This window comes from Podarcis cretensis (assembly GCF_951804945.1).
Source record: "Podarcis cretensis genome assembly, chromosome: 1".
Taxonomy (NCBI): domain Eukaryota; kingdom Metazoa; phylum Chordata; class Lepidosauria; order Squamata; family Lacertidae; genus Podarcis; species Podarcis cretensis.
In genome coordinates this window covers 54489887-54512841 of record NC_137170.1, presented here as the reverse complement: position 1 = coordinate 54512841, position 22955 = coordinate 54489887, and the positions used below count along the sequence as shown (strand labels likewise).

General features: G+C 40.4%; 1 protein-coding gene across 4 annotated transcripts in view; it reads left to right on the top strand.

The window, feature by feature from the left end:
* EXT2 (exostosin glycosyltransferase 2) overlaps positions 1-18782 on the top strand; it is an 81174-nt gene extending 62392 nt beyond the window's left edge. For 3 of the 4 annotated variants that reach the window (XM_079951417.1, XM_079951416.1, XM_079951419.1), the window contains 5 exons: positions 6715-6858; positions 8215-8343; positions 9581-9663; positions 14445-17393; positions 17656-18782. In XM_079951417.1, coding sequence (XP_079807543.1) covers positions 6715-6858; positions 8215-8343; positions 9581-9663; positions 14445-14583 — 495 coding nt within the window. In that variant the 3' untranslated portion in view covers positions 14584-17393; positions 17656-18782. The remainder of the gene's footprint in view (positions 1-6714; positions 6859-8214; positions 8344-9580; positions 9664-14444; positions 17394-17655) is intronic. The other variant, XM_079951418.1, reaches the window with a different exon arrangement.
* Positions 18783-22955: the final 4173 nt, after the last annotated feature.

Here is a 22955-nt window from a genome sequence, read left to right as displayed (position 1 = left end):
CAGGAGTGTGGAGAAGTACAGAACAGCTGTGTATTCACAATGGAAGGCTAGACAAATGAACATGTTGCCAGCTCTGGTTCAGAACACACCAGGAAGAAGGACAGAGGATAAGTTTTCCTTTGACACACAAGCTTTCAGAAAGAAGAGAGATCTTGACATGGGACTGCTTTCAAATAAGCAGTTTCCTTGGGCAAGTTTCCGAGAGGACTGTGGCATGTTGGTTTGAATAGACTTGGCTAAATAATCTCATGTGTCTGGACTGCTGGCAAAGGGCATGCTGAAGCAGCTGTAATATGGGGAATTGGCTGGAATATCTGTATATTCATTGTTTTTGTGTACTTGAAGAATTTGCATTTTAAGTGTGGCTTAGATTCGGTAAATCAAAACTTACAACAAATTGTAATAATATAGACCATTTAGGAGAGGAGGATATAAAGGTGAAATGTGTTAAGAAAAATCTGGGAGAATGCAAAAACCATCTGTGACTTGACAGGCCAAATGCCTATTGTTGAAATAGAAAGGTCTCCACAAGGTGGCAAAAAGCCATAAAGAAGGGCGCAAAATAAGCCCCCTAAGGATGCCCACTAGGAACATGCTCTGATGTGTCCCAACCAGCCATATATCTGATGTTGGGGCTCGGAGGACCTTGGACATGGGCAGGAGGAAGCTGCAGCTCATATTTCACTTTAAACGTAAGAACATCAGAAATTATACCAAACACGCACTGACCACTCTTTCCGTATATAGATCACTTCACAGTGGCTCATGTTAAAGAGGCTAAGTTAGTTTCTCAAGGCAATACAGTGATTCAGTGACTGAACTGGGGATCTGTAACTCCCAGTCCCACATTTGAACTTCAGGGTCCATTTTACCTAGTTTGCCTGACTTATGTTGGCCAGATGCTTGGATTGTGGAACTGCCTGAATAACAGCCTGGATAGTCTTTGTGTGAATTTGCTGCCATTTGGACAGAGCTTCCTCTGATTTGGCAGACACATCTGAGTCTTGCAAAAGCTGTTTTTCTCTTAGTGTGTTTAAAATAGTAATAATCATAACAGCCACCAATTTATAGAATAATTCTACAATCCAGGGCAATGCCATACATGTGGGATAGAAAAGAGTCCTAAAACATATCTGTTTTAGCACAACCATGCTAATTTTTAATATTAACCGGGGGGTGGGGTTGGGGAACTGAATCAAACATCCAGAGTGTGGCAGTTCCTTTTTTATGCTGTTTCCTCTATAAGAGCATGAGGGGAAGTGTGTATAAATGCAGTTCCTACCTTCAACCCGCAAATCAGTGACTGCAGATCAATCTTCCCTGGGCCAGAGTGTCTTTGACTTGCTTGACAGGCCTGAGCTGGCTACCAGATGTTTAACTTGTCCTCAGCCTGTGGTAATTTATTTATCTGTTTATGTATTTCACCAAGAAAGTATCTGTTGCATTTCTGAGCAGTTTGCAAGGGAATTCTGAGGGAACAGTAGCAACATATAATGTTACCAGGAGGGTTTCTTTTTTAAGTGTCTTGCTTCAGTCAGGAGAAACATTTGGAAACGTGATGTTGGTAACGTTCTTCCTCTGCTTATTCTCCAGACCTTGTTTAAACATGTGGCTGAACTTTCTAGCAGCACAGACTTGTCTGGCTGTATCGATTAGGCTCTTTTTATAAAAAGAAGAAGAGAAGGGGGGTTACTTTGATCTCTGTACACTTTCAGCCATAAGAATTAAAGTAACACTCAAAAGTGTCAGACATTTTTTTTACTTGTTAAAAGTGAACTATTAGGGTCCCTAATGATTTATTGCATGGTGCAAAACTACTGAAGCAAGAGCAATATAGCCCCTATGTGCTGTTTAATTTAAGGAGGCATGCGAATATCTACGGCTCTGTGACTTGAAGTGGAAGCTTTGTGAGAAGTAAAAGGACAGCTTTTCAGCATTGTGTTGACAGAAGTACTGACAGATAGTGTTCTGTACTCTTAAACAGTTAGGACTATACAACATTTCTACCCATTCATCAGCTGTTTCTATTCCCCTTACAAGAAAGATAAAAGCAAAAGAGCAAAGAAATGTAACATGGATTCAGCTGAACATAATTTTTGAAAATGAAGGCGAAGCAGACCAGTCTTGCTCTAAACCACATTTTTCATTTTCAACCTTCATGCAGCTGGAAGCTACCTTTCTTTAACCATGATGTGGTTGTGTTTAAAATTTGTTTCTTTGTGTCCCAAAATATACATTTAATAACAGTTGTAGTGCTTATGAATCTCTCTGTTTATCTCTCTGTGTTGGGAATTGCCGGTCTTGTGTTCTGTGTGAGAAGCCAGTGGTTTCAGCTCTGCCTGCTTCTGTCCACTGCTGAAAAAGAGGGATAACTCTTGCTTGTTCTTGTAGCCCAGCTTGCTTGTAAAACCAACGCACAGGGGGCGACAGGCATGCTAAGCTCCACCCCCATCACTGTGACCATATTCCTTGTCCAAGACTTGGAAGGCAAGGAGATCCACATGCGCTCATGGCATCTCCCCACAGAGTTTAGAACCCTAAAAGAGCCATGGTGGTGATAAGGGGGAACTTACTGTGCTCATCCCTGCTTCCTTATGTGAATAGAATGCCTGAGGCAGGCTTATGTTTCACATTGATGATAAATGCTAAGTGCCTGTTGAAGCTGAGCAAAGATTTCTGCTCTTCTTGCTGTTTAAGGTTTAACTTGGCACACTTCCTGTATATTCATAGAAAAACAAGTCAGGCGTGGGGCAAAGCCAAAGTGTGTCAGCTAGGTATGGAAAAATGTTTGGCTGCTGCTGTTGTCTTTTTTACCTAGTTCTAATGCTCTTCGACATGTAGTTGCTGGACTTACACTTTGCCATTCTTCTGCTACGGTAATAAAGCGAGCACTATGTCCTATATGAGCAACAGCTGTTTTCCCTATTAATCTAAAGTTTAGGCTCAAAACTTTCCTATGTGTATATTTTCTTAACTGTTCATAGAAGAATATATGCTGTCTTCAACATATGAGCATGTGATTACCTTTATATGTGGTCACCAGTTAGCAATAAAACAGAGACTAAGACTGCCTTTATCACCCATTCTAGCTCAATCTTTATGCATTTCTGGTCATGAAACTGGTTTGGAGGCAAGGAATGTGATGTCTGAATGGAACCTGGGTTTTGCCTCTGTTCCTAACTTAGAAGTAGTAAATAGCCCATCCTTTCGGGAGCCTCTCACTTCTTCCCCATCATTGTATTATACATAAGTATGTTTTGGGTGCTGCAGAGCAGAAGAAAGGTGGAACAACTCCAGCCTTTTAGTAATTTTAAGATAATTTATGAATAAGTCAGTTTATAAGCTATACTACAGGCCTCCTTATATTTCAAAGCTAAATTAGACTAGCTTTATCATACTTATACAAGCAACTTGTATATTTTTTCTGAAATAATATAATTTAGCATGATAAACCTTAAGATGTTTTTATTTCAATTTCACTGCCTGGTTCCTTCCTCTGCTTCCATTTATTAGACATACTTCAATTTACATCAGAGTGTTGTGATGTTCTTAGTCTCTAATACATGCACTGTGCCAGTCAGCTGAAACTGTCTTCACAGCTGAGCCTGCCTATTTTCAGTTTTCTTTCCCAGTCTCTCTTTAACCATTATCTCTTCTCTTCCCCTACAGCTGTCCTTTTCAACCCTCCCCCACCCCCAAGTTTTCCCCTTAAGTTTCCTGTCTGGCCTCTCATGATCTGATCTGCCTTTATGGCACAACACTTCTGCACTGGTAGGTGCAAAGAGTCACAAACTCAGTGACTCTGTAGCAACACTTCTGCAGGGCAAAGAAAAGGATGGGACATCATTAGAGAGCCAGTGTGGTGTAGTGGTTAAGAGCGGTAGTCTCCTAATCTGGGGAACCGGGTTCGCGTCTCCGCTCCTCCACATGCAGCTGCTGGGTGACCTTGGGCCAGTCACACTTCTTTGAAGTCTCTCAGCCCCACTCACCTCACAGAGTGTTTGTTGTGGGGGAGGAAGGGAAAGGAGAATGTTAGCCGCTTTGAGACTCCTTAAAGGGAGTGAAAGGTGGGATATCAAATCCAAACTCTTCATTGAGACTGCAAGGAGAGCTGCTCCCCATTTTGCATTATAGGTCTGTCCATAGGGTCAGAAATAAGGGACTGATGCTAGATCCTTGGACAAGGCCAACAAAATAAAAAATAAGGGTAGAGAAGAGGGGAAAGCCACCAAAATAATGTTTGAAAAAATGTTTGGGAAATGAAACCAGGCCAGGTTTGAGCTGTGAAACCCCAGATTCTGTGGCACTAATGTATGACTGACAGCGTTAAAAGCAGGGAGAAAGAAGGAACCGAAGAGCAGAAAGACAGGGTGTGAATCTTTGGGTTTGACAAGTAAGATTCTTGTGTAAGATTCTTGTGCATTTTCATCAGAACTGTCTCGGTTGAATTATTGGGATGTAAACCATATGAAATAAGTCAAGAAGCATTTATCAGAGTGAAAATGGAGACACCAAATGTAGACTGACCACATGAGAAGTTAGCTAGCTCTTCCATTGTTTCTTATGTTTTGACTGTGATCTGTCAAAACCGATCCACACATTATGTGGCAGTCATGTTTAATGTGAATACACTAGTGATCACAATGTTTAATGTGGTGAGCACTCAGAAGCGTCAAGGCAGAGATGCACATCTCCTGTCACTTGCGGGTAATAGTGGAGATGAATTGCCATTGGTACATATATAACAAGTAAGAAGATCTCTGCTGGATCAGACCAAAAGCTTCATCAAGTCCAGCATTCGGCAGTGGCCAGGCAGATGTTTCTAGGAAACTTACAAGCAGGGCATGCCAGAAACATCCCTCTCTTGCTATTATACCAGATCAGACTATTTGCCCAGCATTGCCTAGTCTGACTTGTTTGACTTCCAGTGGTCCTTCCTGGCCTCTAGATGAGGTCTTTGCCATCACCTGCTACCTGACACCCTTGAATGGAGATGCTAGGGCTTGAACCTGGGACTTGCCTGATGCTGAACATGTGCTCTTCCACTGAGTATGCTCCCTCTGCAGAAACTGCTATTCACTGGCGTACTGCCTCTCAGTATTTACTTACAGGCATACACAACTTCTTCCATGCTTTACAGTGCTCACTGTAGTGAACAGTGGTACATAGGTGAAGCACACCTGTCACATTATCCCTAAAATGTCTGATTAGTGCCAGTAGCATTGCTTGTGCCAAGCAAGGGAAGCACCCATGCTGTTTTTAAATATTCACACATACACATAAGTTTTTTTTGTGTGTAAATTATAACCTCAGATAACTAAACAATGCACTTCACAGATAGAACTTCCTCTCTCTTTAAATGGCCTACCTGCAATTTGTACCACCGTATTATTGGGCACGCGCATCTTTCCTTTCCTGCTCACTCCGGGAAATGTGTCTTTGAGTAATGTAGCCAGCACTGTATAGAAGCTGAGGGGTGTATTTATGATGACTTGTCCCTATTCTTGTCAGCTTGTGTTTTGATCTGGTAGTCGCTAGCAGAGTAATGAAGTGATAGGAATAAGCATCCTGATTGTATCCAGGTGCCAGGAACAAGGCAAGTGGAAAGAAACTGTAGCAGTACTGCTACCAAAGCACCTAGAAAGTTGTTGAAAAACATAAAAAAATTCTCATGTATGTCCAAAAGTGACTTGAGCCACACTAGAAAATGATTCATACAAAACTACTAGATTTTACTAAATTAGTCTATATAAAAACTGTTCACCTCATGATCAAAGCATTTGTCTTAACCCGCCTGTCCAAAGTCTAAACATGAAAGCTGAAATTGTTTTCTGTTTATTTTTGTAATAATAAGCCATATTTGCACAAACTTTTTTTTTCATTTTTGAAAGTGCATATTGTATGAAGTACTCTTTGTGAAGATTTATTGTTTCAGATTACTGTGTCACTAGGATATTTTTTTTTACTCGCTCCAAATGCAGTATCACAAACTGTCACTGTGGTCACTGATTGAAATGAAAAACAGTCACATCTGAAGCTGTTTGGGGGAGCATATGGTAGGTGAAAGGAATTGAAGAAAGTGAAATAGGCTGTCAGGAAAGACTGTTGTATGAAGCAACCATTTAATCTCGAATAATCCTTTTGCAAGGGAAATGAAAGCAGATGACTGCTTAACACAGCTCAAGAAAACAACTTAAATGTTTCGAAGACACTTGGTTATAGCATCTCATAAGGATGACAGACGGCCTGAAGAGTCTTGATCCCTGTACTATATTGATGCGCAGTAGAGTGATATTTAGCAACCACTGCCAAGTTGACAGAGGGACAACTGAAAGTTGGCTATAGACCAGAATTGGGCAAGGAGCAGCAGCAGTGCTGATGCCACAGTAGGGGGTGGGGGCACACCCACCATTCCCACAAGAACAGATATAATAATAATAATAATAATAATAATAATAATAGTAGTAGTAGTAGTAGTAACAACAACTGCTTTCAGAAACGCCCAAGGAGAGAGCAGCTGCTGAAGCAAACATCACAAAATGGGGAGGGGAAGGTTGGTCAGGGGAGTTCTGATTTACACCATTGTAACCTGTGGCAGACATTCTGTATTTATCTATAACTGTTATTTTCTGGGGATGGGGGGACAATATTAAGCCAAATTGTCCATCTTTTTGGCGAATACCATTAGCATAACACCTCAGTTATACTCTGCAGGTATGGAGAGAGTTCCCTGACCGGCTTGTCGGATATCCTGGTCGCCTACATTTGTGGGACCATGAAACAAGCAAGTGGAAATATGAGTCGGAGTGGACCAATGAAGTTTCAATGGTGCTCACAGGAGCAGCGTTTTACCACAAGGTAAGAAGTGACATAATTCTGAAGTGGTGGGTTTGCATGTGGCATAGGGACAGAGCCTTGTATGTCAGTAGTGGATGGTAGACACGTTATAGCATAATGCAGGCGTCGGTGATCTTCCTCTAATGTGCTGGTAAAGGCAGATATGAAGGAGAAAGAAGCCACATTCTGTTGGTGGATCCCTTTGAATAAAACGTCTATCTGTTTGGAATATTTGGATACAGACTCAGAGGTATAATGTTACGGGTTTTTCAGCAGAGGGGAAGGGTTAATATGTTTGCATACAAGTGGCTATTTTTATTCATCTCTTTGCCCTTGAATGGCACATTCCATATTTTAAAAATGTTTTTGAAAGATTCATTGATTTGAAAGAAGTTCACCGTGTGACATAAGGAAGGCTGTGTTTGTGTAGCTCAAGCCCAGACATTGCATGGCCATGTGGTACTGGTTCTTTGGATCTAGGCTACTGGCACAATTAAGATTATCAGGAAAGGTTTTGAGCAACATTTAGAGTGGAATGATGAGGTAATGATTGTGTTTCCGGAAGCTGCATCTTGGGTTCTGAATGTTTCGGAAGTCGAACGGACTTCCGGAACGCATTCTGTTTGAAAACCAAGGCATGACTGTAGTTGGTCCAGCAAGTTCAAATTGCGGCTTGCCATGTTGGATCAAGTATCTAAGCTACTGAAGAGATTAGGGAATAGAACAGTGGGGTGGGAATACATGTTGGGCATGATACACCTCTAGTGGATTTGTATCTTTGGGGCTGCCTACTCCCATGTACCTGCTTGTGTACTGCACTAATCCTCACAAGTCTTCTCCAGTTGCCCCCATAGTGGTGACCAATGACAACCTTTCCAGTAGTGGCATGCCCACCTTTGGAATACATTCCTTTAGCGCCCATTCTCTCTGTGGCACCAGGCAAGGATCTTTTACATTTTTAAAATAAAAGGTATTTTAAAATGCCACCTGTGTTTTGGAGTGCGCACACTCCTCCAATTTTGTTTTTCTGCTGTTTTATTTTTATTATGCATTTGTTTATTTTTAATTCTAATTTGATTCTAATTTTATTATTAATTCCATTGTGTTTGTACTCAGAGCATGTATAAAATAAAAGTAATCATAAAATACAGTTGGTTCCATCCAATGGTGCAAAGGCCAACCTGAAAGGGACTGCTGCAAGGATGTGGCATAATTTTTTTGTGCAAACCTCTGTTAATTCCCAGTGGAACCTGCTTACTTAACTCCCATTCCAGTTCAAACCTGTCTTGGTTTTTTATGGTTTAGGAAACATGCAACTGCAGCAAATATTCACAAATATTACTTTTTTTTATCTCAAATCGCTTTTCCTTTCTGCAGTATTTTAACTACTTGTACACATACAAAATGCCTGGGGACATCAAGAACTGGGTGGATGCTCACATGAATTGTGAGGACATTGCCATGAATTTTCTAGTGGCCAATGTTACTGGAAAAGCGGTCATTAAGGTAAGCTTTGCTTCCGCTGTTCTCTCAGACTTGGTAATATTGTATTTTATTCATGCCATTTTTTTAAATCCCACCCTTCCTCCAAGGAACTCGATGTACATGCTATCCCTCACAACAACCCTGTATAGTAGATTACGTTTATGCTGAGAGACAGAGTGACTGGCTCAGGGTTATCCAGTGATCTTCATAATAAAGATTTGAATCTAGATCTCCCATATGTTCCCAGCTATTACTTTTGGGCAAATGTCATATGGATTTGAGGAGTTTGAGCCATTTTGGTTGCGTAAGGAGGTGTTGATCCCATTAGCTGTGATCATTCTGACCAGACAAATGTTGTGTTGGGTGGTGGGGGTGGGGTGGAGGGGAGGGGAGAGCAAGTTAAACATTTTTTGTTCAAATCACTGAGCAAAATTAAAAGGGGGGAAACATATCCAAGCCGATCCATCCCTGTCTATCTTAACTGGCAACAGCTGATTTATAGGAATGCTAATTGCAGGAATGTTAATTGCAAGATCAGTTTTTAAATGAACTTTTATCCCTGAATTAATTTCCTGACATGTTTCAACACATTTCCTTGTCCTGGATGTTCACTTTGTCTGCTGATTTCAAAGTGTGTCAGCTCGGAATGAGATTTAGAGGCCTCCAGGCATTACTTCAATTAGCAAGGTCTGCTTTCCTGCCTGTCCATCATCATTTATCCAGACCGGTGGCTGTGTTTCCTAGAAAAGCCTTAGAAAATAAAGTGTGTGTGTGTTTGCTGTGAGAGTTTCTGAACTGTGCAAGGGCACTGCAGAGTCATTTGGCACCTCGGTGCAGTAGGGAGAGCCTCGCAGAGTTTGCCAGTCAGCTATTAAGTGAGCAAAGTGTGTCTGTTGGATTAAGGTTACGGTGAAGTATGGGAAGCTATATTTCATCGCCCTTATGGCTGCAAGAACAAATGGTGTTTATACAGGGACCTTGGCAGTGAGAAAACAGTCATTAAACAGGAATTAAGGAGCTTGTCATCGCCACTACTTTCCACTTACAGAAGGCAAAACCCCTCCAAGCATTTTTTATTGGGTCACTGTGAGTTTTGCAGTCAGCTGGGCCAGATGGAACTAAGTGGCATAGGTTCTCTCCCCCCCCCCCCTTCGAGGGTTTGACTTACAGTACAGATATGGTCAAGGGCACTCTGCTGCATTTCTGAATGCGGGGATTAATGTTTGTGCTGTGACAATGTTGTGCTGACTTTGCACAGGTGACCCCAAGAAAGAAATTCAAATGTCCAGAATGCACAGCTATTGATGGGTTATCACTAGACCAGACACACATGGTGGAAAGGTGAGTGTCCCATCCTGTTCCCTTTGCCATTCCCAGTGCTTAATCCATAAGAGTCTTTGAAGTTAGGACCAAATCATTCACTGCTTTTTATTTACAAAAACATGGTTACACAAATCTAATTTGCAAAGGCAGTTTTAGCATGAGACAACTTGCCCGTTACTTATGCTGAGAAGCTAGCTGATTGCATCCCGAGCCCATCAGGTCTATTGGGTTTGAATATGTACTATACACACATATGAGCACAGGCATCCTTGTGCTTAATAAGAAGGCATGTCAAGCAATAATAGAATTGTTTCAAGTAAATTAAAACGATGAACTTATTAGAATGATAGAAAACCAGAAATAAAATGAGTATAGGAAAGAGAGAATGATCTGAGCTCAAGGCTTTGGAGGTGCAGCCTGCATTGATATTTTAGCATGAAAGCAGATAGAAGTAAAACACGGTCCCCTTTTGCATATCTCCTTTCATACTTCCTTGATGACTCCATTAAAAAGCATATTTTGCTACCTTTTGAAATAGGGTTTAGTGATATTGAACTGATTTCAACAGGCCTTAACTATCAAGTCTACGTTGCCATGAGAGAGGGAAAGTATGGCATATGAAGAATAATCTGAAATGCATACCTCTAAATGAGAGTAACTGAGAGAAACAGTATTATAGTACAAACAAATTACCTATTGTGTTATATTTCAGAATCTTGAGCTCTGTAATTCTGTATAGAAGGGCACCCAATCAGAAGAGAAGTAGCTATTTGAAGCACACTTACCAGGCATCTACACACTCCTTCTTTTATAATGCCTTGCAACTACCACAATAGGAATATTTTGTATTCACTTTGTGCTCTTTCCATCGCCATGTTTTCCTGAGAAGTTAAGAGATCACTGATGAAATGGACACTGTCACAGCCTGTATGAAGGACTGATTTATGAGAAGAGATTAAGACAAATATATATATAGCCTCGATAAGAAATTACTAAATAGGTATAAGTCTTCAGGTATTTTAGAATGTAAACACCAAGCATGGTGATAAGTTATTTTGGGTGGCACAAGGATATATAATATGAAAAAAGGGGATTAAATTCAGGAAAAGCCATCAGGAAGTACTACTTAATCATGACATCTTATGCTATAGATTAGAATAGTTTCCAATTGGAGGGGGTGGATTCCTTAGGAACTTAAAATGTGAAATGAATCGTATCCTTTTCCCCCTATGTGGACCCTCTGACACGCTCATCATGAGTCTTGTCAATGAACAAACTAGGCTGTCACCTATATTAGCACTATATTCCACATTTTAACCAGGCCCTAACCTGTGTTAATTTTGAGAGGAACCTTTCCTTCCAAGCAGTCTTAAGGCAGGACTGCACTAACTTTAGAGGATTCAGAGGCAAGATCTAGTTGCACAGTATTCTTCATTTTCAATTTAATGTCATAGCGTTGAATCCTCTTGTCTGTGGCTTAGATCTTATTTTGTGTTCTACATCCCGTGTTGGAGGCGATATTGCCTCTACATACCGGTTGCTGAGAATCGCAGGTTGGTTGGTTGGTTGGTTGGGTGAGTGCTGTTGTGCTCAGCTTCTGCACACAGGCTTCCCATGGGCATCTGCTTTTCTACTGTGAGAACAGAGTGCTGGATTGGGTAGGTTTGGCCTGACCCAGCAGGCTCTTCTTACGTTATCATACCTGGCTTCTCAGATTTTCAGGCTTAGGTATGGTTCTACTGCTGTAGACTTAAATTCCTCATCTGCACCACTTCCACAGCATATCTGGAAGAGATAATAGTTATGAGCATCATCCATTGTGGGCGTTTGGTGTGTGAACGGATATTAAAAGAGCTGCTGTACTGACATTATTCTTATTTATTCTTATAAATAAATCTCAAAGGAGCACAGGGTGGTGCACTTCATACATATTTGTGTGTTCATTTTGCAGGTATCGAACTGAATATACTGCATACAAAATTAGTATCCTAGTGCCTATGTTTTTGTCTGTTTTGGAAATCCAAGTTTCCAATCCTAATGCTTACTGAGAAGAACTTTCAGACTTATAGGCATTGTTGATTTCAAGCTAGTGAAAAGTTTCAAAAGTTTCTAGTGGCCTTATGGAAGGGACACTAATACCCCACAATGAACATCATCCTCCATGGCAATTTTTTCTTGCTTCCCTCAGCTTACTGACCACTTAATCATAATTGCCATGCCCTTACATCCCTTGTTACTTTCACCACCCTATTCCTTACTTAAGACTTTCCCCATCATAAAACTGTTTCCCACTATTTGGGATTAAATGAGTTTTTGCACCCTTTGTATTAGCATGCTCACTGGAACTTAGTATGTTAAACATCCAGCACAGTTTACCAGGGGATCTTGTAGACATCAGAGTTCTAACAGTTATATTCTTTCAGATAAATTTGTTCTGTTACTTACTGCTAAACCCATGGGGAGGTGGGGTAAAATGCAATATTATTAAATATGGATACTTTATTTCACTCAGTTGGACAATGAAAATAAACCAGTCAGTTTCAGGTTTGGGTTTTAAAGTAATGTTGTATTTCAAGCTCTCAAGTACAATCAGTGCTGTAGAGACCCTAAAGAGAATGCTTGTTTGTTTTTAGGGGAAACCCTGTTTCCAGGGAATTTTTAAAATAAAATAAAAAAAATCCAAGAACTATTTCAGAATGCCTTTTGGTTTCTTAACTGCTTATTTTTGCAAGGCCTGTTCTGAGCCAAATTCAACCTGACAGTGGCTCTTTAAGAGCTATGTTGGCAGCTAATCCACCCTAGTTTACAACATGTACATTGCTTTAAGAATGCCTGGAATTCTGGTGGGGAGGGAATAGGGAATCTTTGACCTTTGTGGAAATGTGCAGCTGACAGCATCTCCTTTCTCTTTGCTACGATTAAATGCTTCAGTCAAAGAGCTTCATATCTTTGCCAAATCCTTTATGGCATGAGGCTCCGCCTCCTGTTTCGTGCATCTGACCAAGTAGGAAAATGCATGCAATAGTTTGCTAGATTTAAGGTGCCAATGGGCCCCTTTACTGTACTTCCTGTCAGGAGCTCATCCTACACTTGAGTAGGACCCTGGCAGAGACACATGCCCAACTGACATGTTCTCTCCCTCCTGGTTGATCGCTCGGGAGCTTCAAAAGCTTTTTTCAGCCCGAACATCACAGCGACCAATGTCAACAGACATTGGCACACTTAGGGATCCACAGAGTGTTTGCAGTTTGCGTAACAGACCTCAGCAACTCAGCATTTTGGCTAATCTACTTTATTTACATATAAACACACATGGAGCACTGCAACATGGCTCCCTCTCTCTCTAGCATCAGACAGCAAAGAGAAAAAGGACAAAGGACAATAGTCCCACTTCATGGAACACAGTAACACAAACATCCTGTCTCCGTCACTTCCCACTCTGTGGAGTCAAAACATACACCATCATGTGATAGACAAAAATCCCATGACTGCAGTCATGGAGAAGGAATTCTAAAACTTCCTACAACTTACACATTGACTCCTCCGAACCCACTTGTGTGCTCACCACCCACATGTACAGCTCTGGGAAGACTAGGATCTTCAGACAGCAAGATTACAGATGCACACCTTAATTATGAGAGTAAAGGAGAGTCCCTAACTACCCAAGCCTGAAGACTGAGTGTGATAATTTGCTGCAGGAGAAAAAAGAAGGGAGGGAGTATACCTGATCTAGGAGCAAGTGGCGTGCAAAGTCAGGGATAGCGGGCTCTGTCTTCTGTGTTAAGCTCTCTCCTTAGAATCCTGTGCCAGCAAAGTTACAGTATTCTTTGCCCATTCTTTGGTCTGTGGTCTAGGGAAGCAGAAAGCTTTATCCCTAAGATCGCAGAGCAAATAGGGGGTTCTGTTGGGGGTATGAGCTACCAAAGCACTTAAAATCTGAGGTGTAAATACAGTTTTGGGCTAATACACCTCAGTGGATAGGCTTTCTGGATGAGGGAATAATATAAGACCTGTATTCCTTTGTGTGTTTTTTGCAAATTCCTATACTTTAAAAGCATCCCAAGTTATAGAGGAAAGTTTTTGCCTGGTGCCTAAAGATAATACAATGATGGTGCTAGGTGATGCTCCTTGGGGAGAGCATTCCACAAATGAGGAGCCACCACAGAAAAGTCCTGTTCTCATGTTGCTACTTTCCTGGCCTAAGATGATGAGCTCAGGGTTCAGGCTGGTTCAAATGAAGAGAGGCGGTCTGCAAGATATTGCTGTCCTGGATTGTTTAGGGCTCTATTGCTCACAAGCAGCATTTTGAAATGGACCTAGATTGGCAGCCAGTCCTGTCAGGGCCAGGATTGGTTTTATATGCTTAAACTGTCTTGCCAAAATTCTGCACTAACTGAAGTTTCCCAGTCGTCTTCAGAGGCAGCTCCACATATAATGCTTTGCTGTAAAACAACCTAGAGGCTACTAGAGCACCAGCAACAGTGGTTAGGCTATCCCTGCCCTGCCCACAGCTGAGCATCTAGATGAAACTGATGGAAGGCACTCTGTCCCACCAAGGCCATCTGAGCCTCAGTCAACAGCAAAGGATGCAGAAGTACCCCCAAGCTATGTACCCACTCTGTAGTAAAAAGAGAGAGCAAATAATGTAAAAAATCCACATTGGCACCCAGTGTTAACAGTATGTAGTGTTTTAAGAGAAGTTTAAGTTATAGTAAGCTGATAGTAAGTGCATAGCTAAACTTAGCATATTATAGTGAAACGGATCTGTTGCTAAGCAATGCAATTGTTTCTTTCCCTAGGTCTGAATGCATTAACAAGTTTGCCTCCGTCTTTGGGACCATGCCTCTGAAAGTGGTGGAACACAGGGCGGATCCCGTCTTGTACAAAGATGACTTCCCTGAAAAACTGAAAAGTTTTCCTAACATTGGAAGCTTGTAAAGAATAGACGCAAGGCCAACTGGATATTGGGATCCAATACACAAACAGTGACTGGTGCCGAGCATCAGGCCTTGGAGAAGAGTTCCTGGGTGTATTACAAAGAGGATGCAGAGGTGCCTCACTCCTGGTGTAATTCAAACTTTTTCCATGGACAACACAGGGCAAAGAATCAAACCACATGCTGCTGCTGCCTTGCTATGTGGGTCTACTAAAATGCCATACAAATATTTATTTGTTCTACAGACCTTACATTCTGACAAAGAGTTAAGCACAAACAATACAGAATCCTACACACACACACACACACAGTATTTTTCCCTCTAAAGGCCATTGGTTGTCACTTAAATCTATTGTGGAATCTATTATGGAAAACACTGCTAGCTCTCCTAAGAGCTGCTTTCTGCTTTTGCTTCATAGACCCCACATTTCTCTTCTATGCAAGCCTGGTTTACATGCAGCCTTTGAGATTTGTGATTAGGATTAACTCTTGTGCAGATATGCTAGGTTTTTTTTTTGCTGAGTAAGATTAGAAAAGATGACTGGCATGACACCAGACTTATACAGGGGGCGGGGAGATAGCAATTGGAGTAGAATAAATCATTTCCTTTACTCAAATTACTTCTTCATGAATGTGAACACATTTCATGTTTATTTTCACAGAAGAGAAGACTGCATGCTTGACTAGCCTCAGTCACCTTTTCTTACTATGCTGAAACATTTTTTTCAGTTCAGGTGCACGTGGTCAAGACCTATGCAGCATCTAAACAAAGTTAATACTTTGAAACTCTGCTTAGGAAACAACATGCCATGTTCTGATTCTTAAACATGTTTCTGGAGAGAAATGCACTTTTTCTATTGGATTGTGCAGGTATGAAGTATATTCACAGCTAATAAAAAGCAAACTTTTATGACCAGCCACTATCTTAAAGTCACACACAAAGTGTTGGTACGTAGAATTCACTGCCCACAAGATAATTAAAATCCATTCACTGCCCCATAAAGGACCACAGTTCTGTAGAATGTGCTTCCCCTTGAAAGCAGTCAGCCATCAACCATCTGTACTTGTTGTACACGAAAACCTCGTTTATTTCTGTAGGCCTTCCCAGAAGAAGGACAAACCTATTCACAGATAGGAATTTGTTGGCACTTTTTAATGCAAACACATTGTATGTTTTACTGTATTTTGTTTTGGTTTTTGCTTTTTATACAGTGCAGGGTTAGCACTTCTGTAACAATTTCTAATAAACAAATAATACAACACATGCTTTACATGCAAACGGGTTCAGTCCCTGACATCTCAACATAGAACAGGGAAAGACTCTTATCTGAAATCCTGGGGACCTGATGTCAGTCAGTGGAGGACGTGATGGGAATGCACATACAAAATAGTACATCAGAATGAGCTGGACTGAGGAATGAACAGACATGCTTTTGAATTGCACAGACCTCTTTACCAGAAGTTAATTGGAATAACGTGTATAGATTGATTTATGTTTCTTTTTCTCTTGAGCCAGCACAGCAGCAGCTACCACCCAAACTAAAGATAATAGGCATACGTTTATGTTCATCTAAGTGAGGAAAGAGTTTTCCTCTTCGCACCAACAGTATGGTGTTCCAGTTGGATGCATTATGGGAGATTAGCACATCTCTCTGAAGCCCGCTCCACTGTTGTTTTCAGAGGTTACTCTTATCTACGGTGTCTGGTCATGCGATTTACCTAACCGCAAGCTGCATGACAAATGCTAGGAACCTTTTTCATCCTTCTCACGTGAGACTGAATGAAAGAAATTGCATAGATTCTCCCCCACCCCCGAGTATCCTGGTGAAAAATGGGCTTGCTCCTTGTCAGGGTGATACTGATAGAACACTGGCTGCAAGGGGGTGTTTCAACTTCAAACTCTCAGGGAGTTATAAAGTAGACTGTTCTGTTCATCAGGGAAGACGGGTTTTTCCTACGTATTTTTTTCTAAAGTTTTCCAGATTACGTCCTCTGCTATATCTTTGACTAGAAAATAATGATAGATGATGGAAGATCCACTGATTTCAAAACACCAGGAGCTTTATTTTGAGCCACAAAGAACTCTTCAGTAGACTCTGATTTGCAAAAGGCTTATCAATGTAACTAATTTTGCATCTGTTCTGAGTGAGATAGTGGGCAAAGGACTCTCCTTCCTTCTAGTTTAAGAGTGCTTCATCTAAGCTGGTTCTCTTTTCCTTGGTGCAAGGCAAGTGAGAGTGGGCCATTCTCTTTTTTTATCAGTGAGAACTTAAGCTCAACAATCTAACTACTTTTTATGTATGTTTCATTATAAACTATCATCCCTGCCCCTAAGCTCATTTTAGGAATACCGTGTGCAAGTTCTTTAAAAAGTTATCCTACATCTATTGGTGTTCCGCAATTTGATTTTCTTTATCTAGGATAAGCTCTACTTTTAAGCTGAACTGCTGCAGAATCTATGCCCATCTTTGCAGTGTTTCATGTCCTTTTAATTCTTGCCCCCATTCACAAGGCCTTAGTTTGTCTATAGCAGTTAGTTGCTCCTCATTGTAAAAATTATTTCACAATACTTCTACCATTAGAAGGTATTTGTGTCCACCGGTGTGAACTAGGTGTAAAGTTAGGGTAAACGATTGCCCTGACTTCCTTTCCATTTTTTGCAAAATTGCAAATAAGACCAGATACATATTTTTAAAATAAGGAAGAATATTTGTTCCCTAAGTGCCAGAGATTTTAAGACACTTAACAATTCATAAACCTTTGTTTCATTATAGGATTCATTTCATAACCAATCCATTTATCTGTCTCATCAGTTAACCACCAGCTATCTTTGACAGTTACAGATAGGTAGCCGTGTTTGTCTGCCATAGTCAAAACAAAATAAAAAAATTCCTTCCAGTAGCACCTTAAAGACCAACTAAGTTAGTTCTTGGTATGAGCTTTCGTGTGCATGCACACTTCTTCAGATACACTGAAACAGAAGTCACCAGACCCTTCTATATAGTGAGAAGGTGGGGAGGGGTATTACTCAGAAGGGTGGTGGGATTGGGTGATTGGCAGATAGCTGTGATGAGCCTGTTGACGAGCTATCTTTGACAGCTTCTGCTTCTTTATCTCACCTCTTCCACAATCCACATTTCCTAAGCTACGATAAGGATGTGGATATCTCTACTATGGTTTACTAGTTACCTTCTCAGATGTTACTAGATCAGTATATTCTTTAGGTGTTTCTGATACACTACCAGGATCTCCAACCTGAAACATCATCCTGTTCCAACTGTATGGAATCAGGTTTTTTTCTGGAAAATGTGACGTTTCAATGTTACCTTTCAAGATGTCACCCTTGGTGATTCCTCTTAGTGTCACTGATAGTTCTTGACTTCCAGTCTTAGGGTTCATCCACACTTTCATTTGACCCATGTTTTTTGTTATATTACATATTGATCTCTTATCCTGGGTCCAAGAGCTGCTCTTTTTCCTCCACTGCTTGCTCCAATTAGAACCCGATGCTAACTGCTGAATCAGGTTTTACGAGATCCAGAGTTACTGTGTTGTCATGTTATCACCCTAAATGTGTGTATCTCGGCTGTAGTATGTTAATGCATATTTTCATAAAGCCAAATCATACATAACTGGGAGGGCAATTGTACCCACTGCCACAGGTTTATCAACTGGAAGATAAACTAAGTAGAATTCTGATTGGCAAATGGAATCTCATTTCACACATGGCATTTTTAAAGGTGTACACTAAATGTTAACTGCACATCTGAAAGTGAAAATGTGAATGCAGTAAATGGGTTTGTACTTTTGTCAGGGAGCTATGATAAGCTGCAGCTCCTTGTTGAGTGTACACTCAGTAGCAAAATGAGTGTACACTCACATTTGCTGCTGCCTAATGTGAAAACATTCAGAAGCAGGCTGAAATATCCCTTTCTTACCCACCTAGATTTCAGAAGCATTAAGTGAACAAACTCTTTGAAGGAGTTCCAGTGAAGGTTGCTTTTTAAAATAAAAGTCTTCAACCAGTAAAATGTGTCACAGGTATGGTCCTAAAACATTTCACAGCTGCATTTATATTGGAAACCATTTTTTCTTCTACTGTCTGTTTGCATTCTTTAATGACATTGTCCAGGGACCACTTTTCCCCTGTGTGTGTGTAAATGCGTTTTCTTTTTAAAAATTAAAACATTTGTAAATACAATGTGCCTGAGTCAATATATTCTCTTGATTGTACAACCTGAGGGGATAGTAATCTTAACAATGTATCAAAGATGACTTGTGATTTGGGGGCGGAGAGTATTTTAAAAGAAAATATGCCAGAGTGTGTATGTTATGTTTTACTCATGGAAAATTTTACTGTGGGTTCTAGCAGCTCTACTCTGATTCTTAAAACAAAAAACAACAAATAAGCAAACACAAAATCTACACTGAATCTTCTAAAAATATCAACTTTTCAAGCATCTGGTGGGTTTCAGAAAATAATTTTATTATGTATAGATGCCACATTTATTTATTTATTAGAAGCAGGTGTTTTTATTCTACAGGTGAGAAAACTGGGTCTTGAACATGGTGTACCATATAAGGCTCAGGTGGCAGCTCATCTGGCATTATATCCCAGAGTTGGAGGCTAGAAATTATCATCATTTATTTTCTAATCAACTTTTAAACAACTGTCTCTATGTGATGTTCACTGCAGATAATATTAAACAGTTAAACACAAAAACAGTAAATACATTTAAATCTAAACTAAAACCATACAAAGTAGATACAAGGTAGATGGACCTTTCTTTCTCCTAGCTGATGTTTGGTATAGCAAGGTACTGCTGTAATCCTTTCACAAACCCTGTAAAATAGGCCAGTATCCTATTACAGCAGGGGTGGTGACCCTGTGGCCTGAGCCATGGGATATGATGGGAATTGGTGGCGAACATTAAATGAAGAGCCATTATTTCACCGCTTCTACATTACAGGTATGGATCTGTGGTTTGAGAGGCAGTAGCTTGTCAAAGGGCCACCTCATCTGACTACAGGCTAAACTAACATTTGAACCTGGGATTTAGAGCACATACCTCATTTTTTTAACCAGTGTACGATACTCACAGTCACTGCAGCTTTGCACTTCCAAACATGGGTATGTAATCTATAGTGTTAATGTGATTCTAACTTCACTTCCCCACCCATTCACAGTCAACACTAGAAATGAATTAACCTCAAAAGGAAGTGCACGAATTAAAGCCCATTTAGTTTATTTTAAAATCAACATTCCCTGATACTTAACAGCTATTGAAGTTGGTGGGACATAATTTAAATCCAAGGTTTTTTGGGTTTTTTATGCTTGCCTGTACTTTGCTCAAGGATAGAAGTTGATCAGAGGATGAGAAAAGCAAGGCCAATTGAGGAAACAGAAATATAGAGGGGGGTATATGTGATTTGTGTATTTTTCAGAGCCTGCACGGTCTTGGACATAGCAATCATCCCTTTTCAAACAATAGTTTCTGTGTTCCTTTAGACTCATTTCATTAAAAGAAAATGTAACCTAGTGCCACAGACATGTATGTTATTTAGTTTAGTTAAACTGCAGAAGTCTCATTTTCTAAGGAGCTGAGAAAAATAAGAAAATACAAATAATTGCTAGAACTCAACATGAGAAAGCGGGGGCAGAGATGGTTTTCCTTCACCTTTTCTTGGGACTGCAAAACTATACTGACATTCCCTCAGCACTTTGAATCTCTTTGCCACAGCCCATTAAGCTGAGCTATATACATTTGAGGGAGGTAGGATTCTGTTTTCCCAAAAGCTATAATTTATACACACATTTGGAGCATTCATTGCTGTAGTTTTGAAGCATGCTTGAAATCTGAGGTAGGCCAGTTATGTTCTCCTTGAGAGTAGATCAGAAGCTACAATAGACTGAATCCTACTCAATGCCACAGGAAACATGAACCAAGATGGCTGCCCTTTATGGCTCAAAGCACTAGCTAACCAAGCCATCAGCCCACCAGTATTTATGATTGGTGTGCTGCTCTCAGCCTACCTCAAGTCTGGAATCTCTTGCCTTTTCTGTGTAATTTCAGTTCTGAACTCACCACTGTTTTACAGTCCTACATCTGCTGAGCTTCAGGATTCCACTGCCTGCCAGGTTCTTGTGGCGGTGGCTGTGAAGGAAAAGTTGTGTTTCTCATTAAGGGGATAACAAATGGCAACATCTGAGACAATTAGTTGAAATGGAGCAGTGATGGTGGTGGCGTAATCCACTGGAGGAAATGCAGCACAGCCCTGATAGGTATTCCCAGCAGAAATTCCAGCAGGCTTTCTGAGAAGGGATTCTGAATGGAGAGAGGCCCCCTGTTTGCCAGCTTCGTTTTCCGGAGTTGGTTTCAATAATTCCTCTCCGAATGTCCTTGACTTTATCCTCATTCGCCTTGATTGTCAGTTTACTTGAAGAAATAAGGAGTTAAGAAACACTTAACTCATTCGCCACCCAACTTCTGTGAGACCATTTTTATAGTTCTTGGTAAGTTGAGACATCAGTGGTAGTAGATTACCTTAAGAATCCACAAGAGAAAGGGGGCAGTCTACAAAACCAGTGAACATTTGTAATGCAGTGCGAAATGCTAATTTTAAATTTGATTGATGGGCCCCTGATCCTGAACTATGCCTGTTTAATTTTAGTAACTGACCATGTTTTATTTATTTCTTTTGTTCTTGCAAACAAACGCCGACATAAAAAATGCAGAATCACAGTTTCTGGTTGCCCTTCGTATCAATTTAAATAATATAGCACCTTGATTCCTTGCTTGGAGCGGTGGCACCGCCACACTACATGCACAATGGATATGGCAGTTTAAGAGCCCAAAATATTAACATTTGAACATTCCCAACAGAGATCCTATTGGGGATCATTAAGATCTCAAAAGTACGGCTCCTTGTTTAGAGCTACATCTGAAGTTGGATCTTCCAGTGCAAATGCTCAGACTGGCAAATAAAGTGAAAATTCTGTGAACAATGTGGGAGATGAGATTATAATGGCTTTTATGTGGGTCTTCAGAAAACAAGAGTCTGAGCTGCAAATATCTGTGATTTCTAGAAATTTAAAGTCAAATGTGCTTCACATCATTTATACAGAATTCTGAATTACTTTAATTACCTATATATAAAATAACTAGAACTTATAGTTACTATATTCTGTACTTCTTTGTAGGTGATACATCAACATTCACAGAACCCTCCTTTAGTTATCTGCACTCACGCTGACTTTTTAATGCTATGGTTCTTTACTTTGATATAGTGCCTCTGTTGTGAAAAGTGCAGGTGTTTGAAAAACTGACACCTTTCCTTTTAAGATGCACACGCACTGGAGCTAAATATAATCCTAAGAGATGTAAAGCCTAGAAGGGCACAAAGAGGCTAATGGCCTGAGCCTGTCTGCCTCATCAGTAACTTTCAATCTAAAGATAAATAGCTGGCAATAGATGGAAGAGAAAGGATACAACCAACAAATTCTTATTTGTCTTGGATTAAAAGTAACACCTTGACACCTGGTTTCCATATGGCCATAAAGAGATGCCTTTGCCACTTTCTCATAAGCAGCAATGATTGTTCTGTATTATTAAAAGATTAGACCACTCATCTTTGAAAGGAAAATGTAAAGGAGAAAAAGCTGAACTAGTAGCTTATTAAACATTACTTTTCCATGATGAAATTTCACACCTAAATGGGTTTAGCCTATTAAACAGCTCTCAAATCTTCTAGCCATAAAATTCAACATCTGTGAGGACTGTTTGTATTCTGCAGTCAGTGTCCCGACCTGGCCAGCTCCTTCCCTGTATGTAATGAAAAGATAACCCAGAAGCCTTTAGGGTTTCTCTTTTTTATATACACCCTGATCCATTTCCCCTTGCCACCTCTCCCTCCTGCTCTGCAATTATAGGTGGATTCGGATGACCTGCCTGTCCCTGCTGTTAGTGTATTATTATTTTTTGTATGAACAAACAGAAATTGAGCAGGATACATTTCACACCCCTTCACTATGCTCACCCAATAAATTTGAAGACGTTGTTCAAAGCAAGTCTATGGAATAAAGTACAGTAGAACTGCTTTGAGTTACTATGCTGTTTAAACACATATCTATGTAAAAAGAACCCAAGAATGCTCTGTCCTTTACAGGGTTTTGCAGGAATGGGAGAAACAGAAAGATCTTCAAGCAATGCAATGTGGAGCTGGTTCCTCCACAAGTGGCAGCCCTAGATTGGGCAGTACAGTGGCCTATTCTAAGAATGGCACAGCTCAGCTCAGCGAACTATAAGTCAGCTACCATGTGAGGGGCAAGGGTGTGAAGGAAAAGATGTTACACAATCTTGTGTAAGTTCAGGAA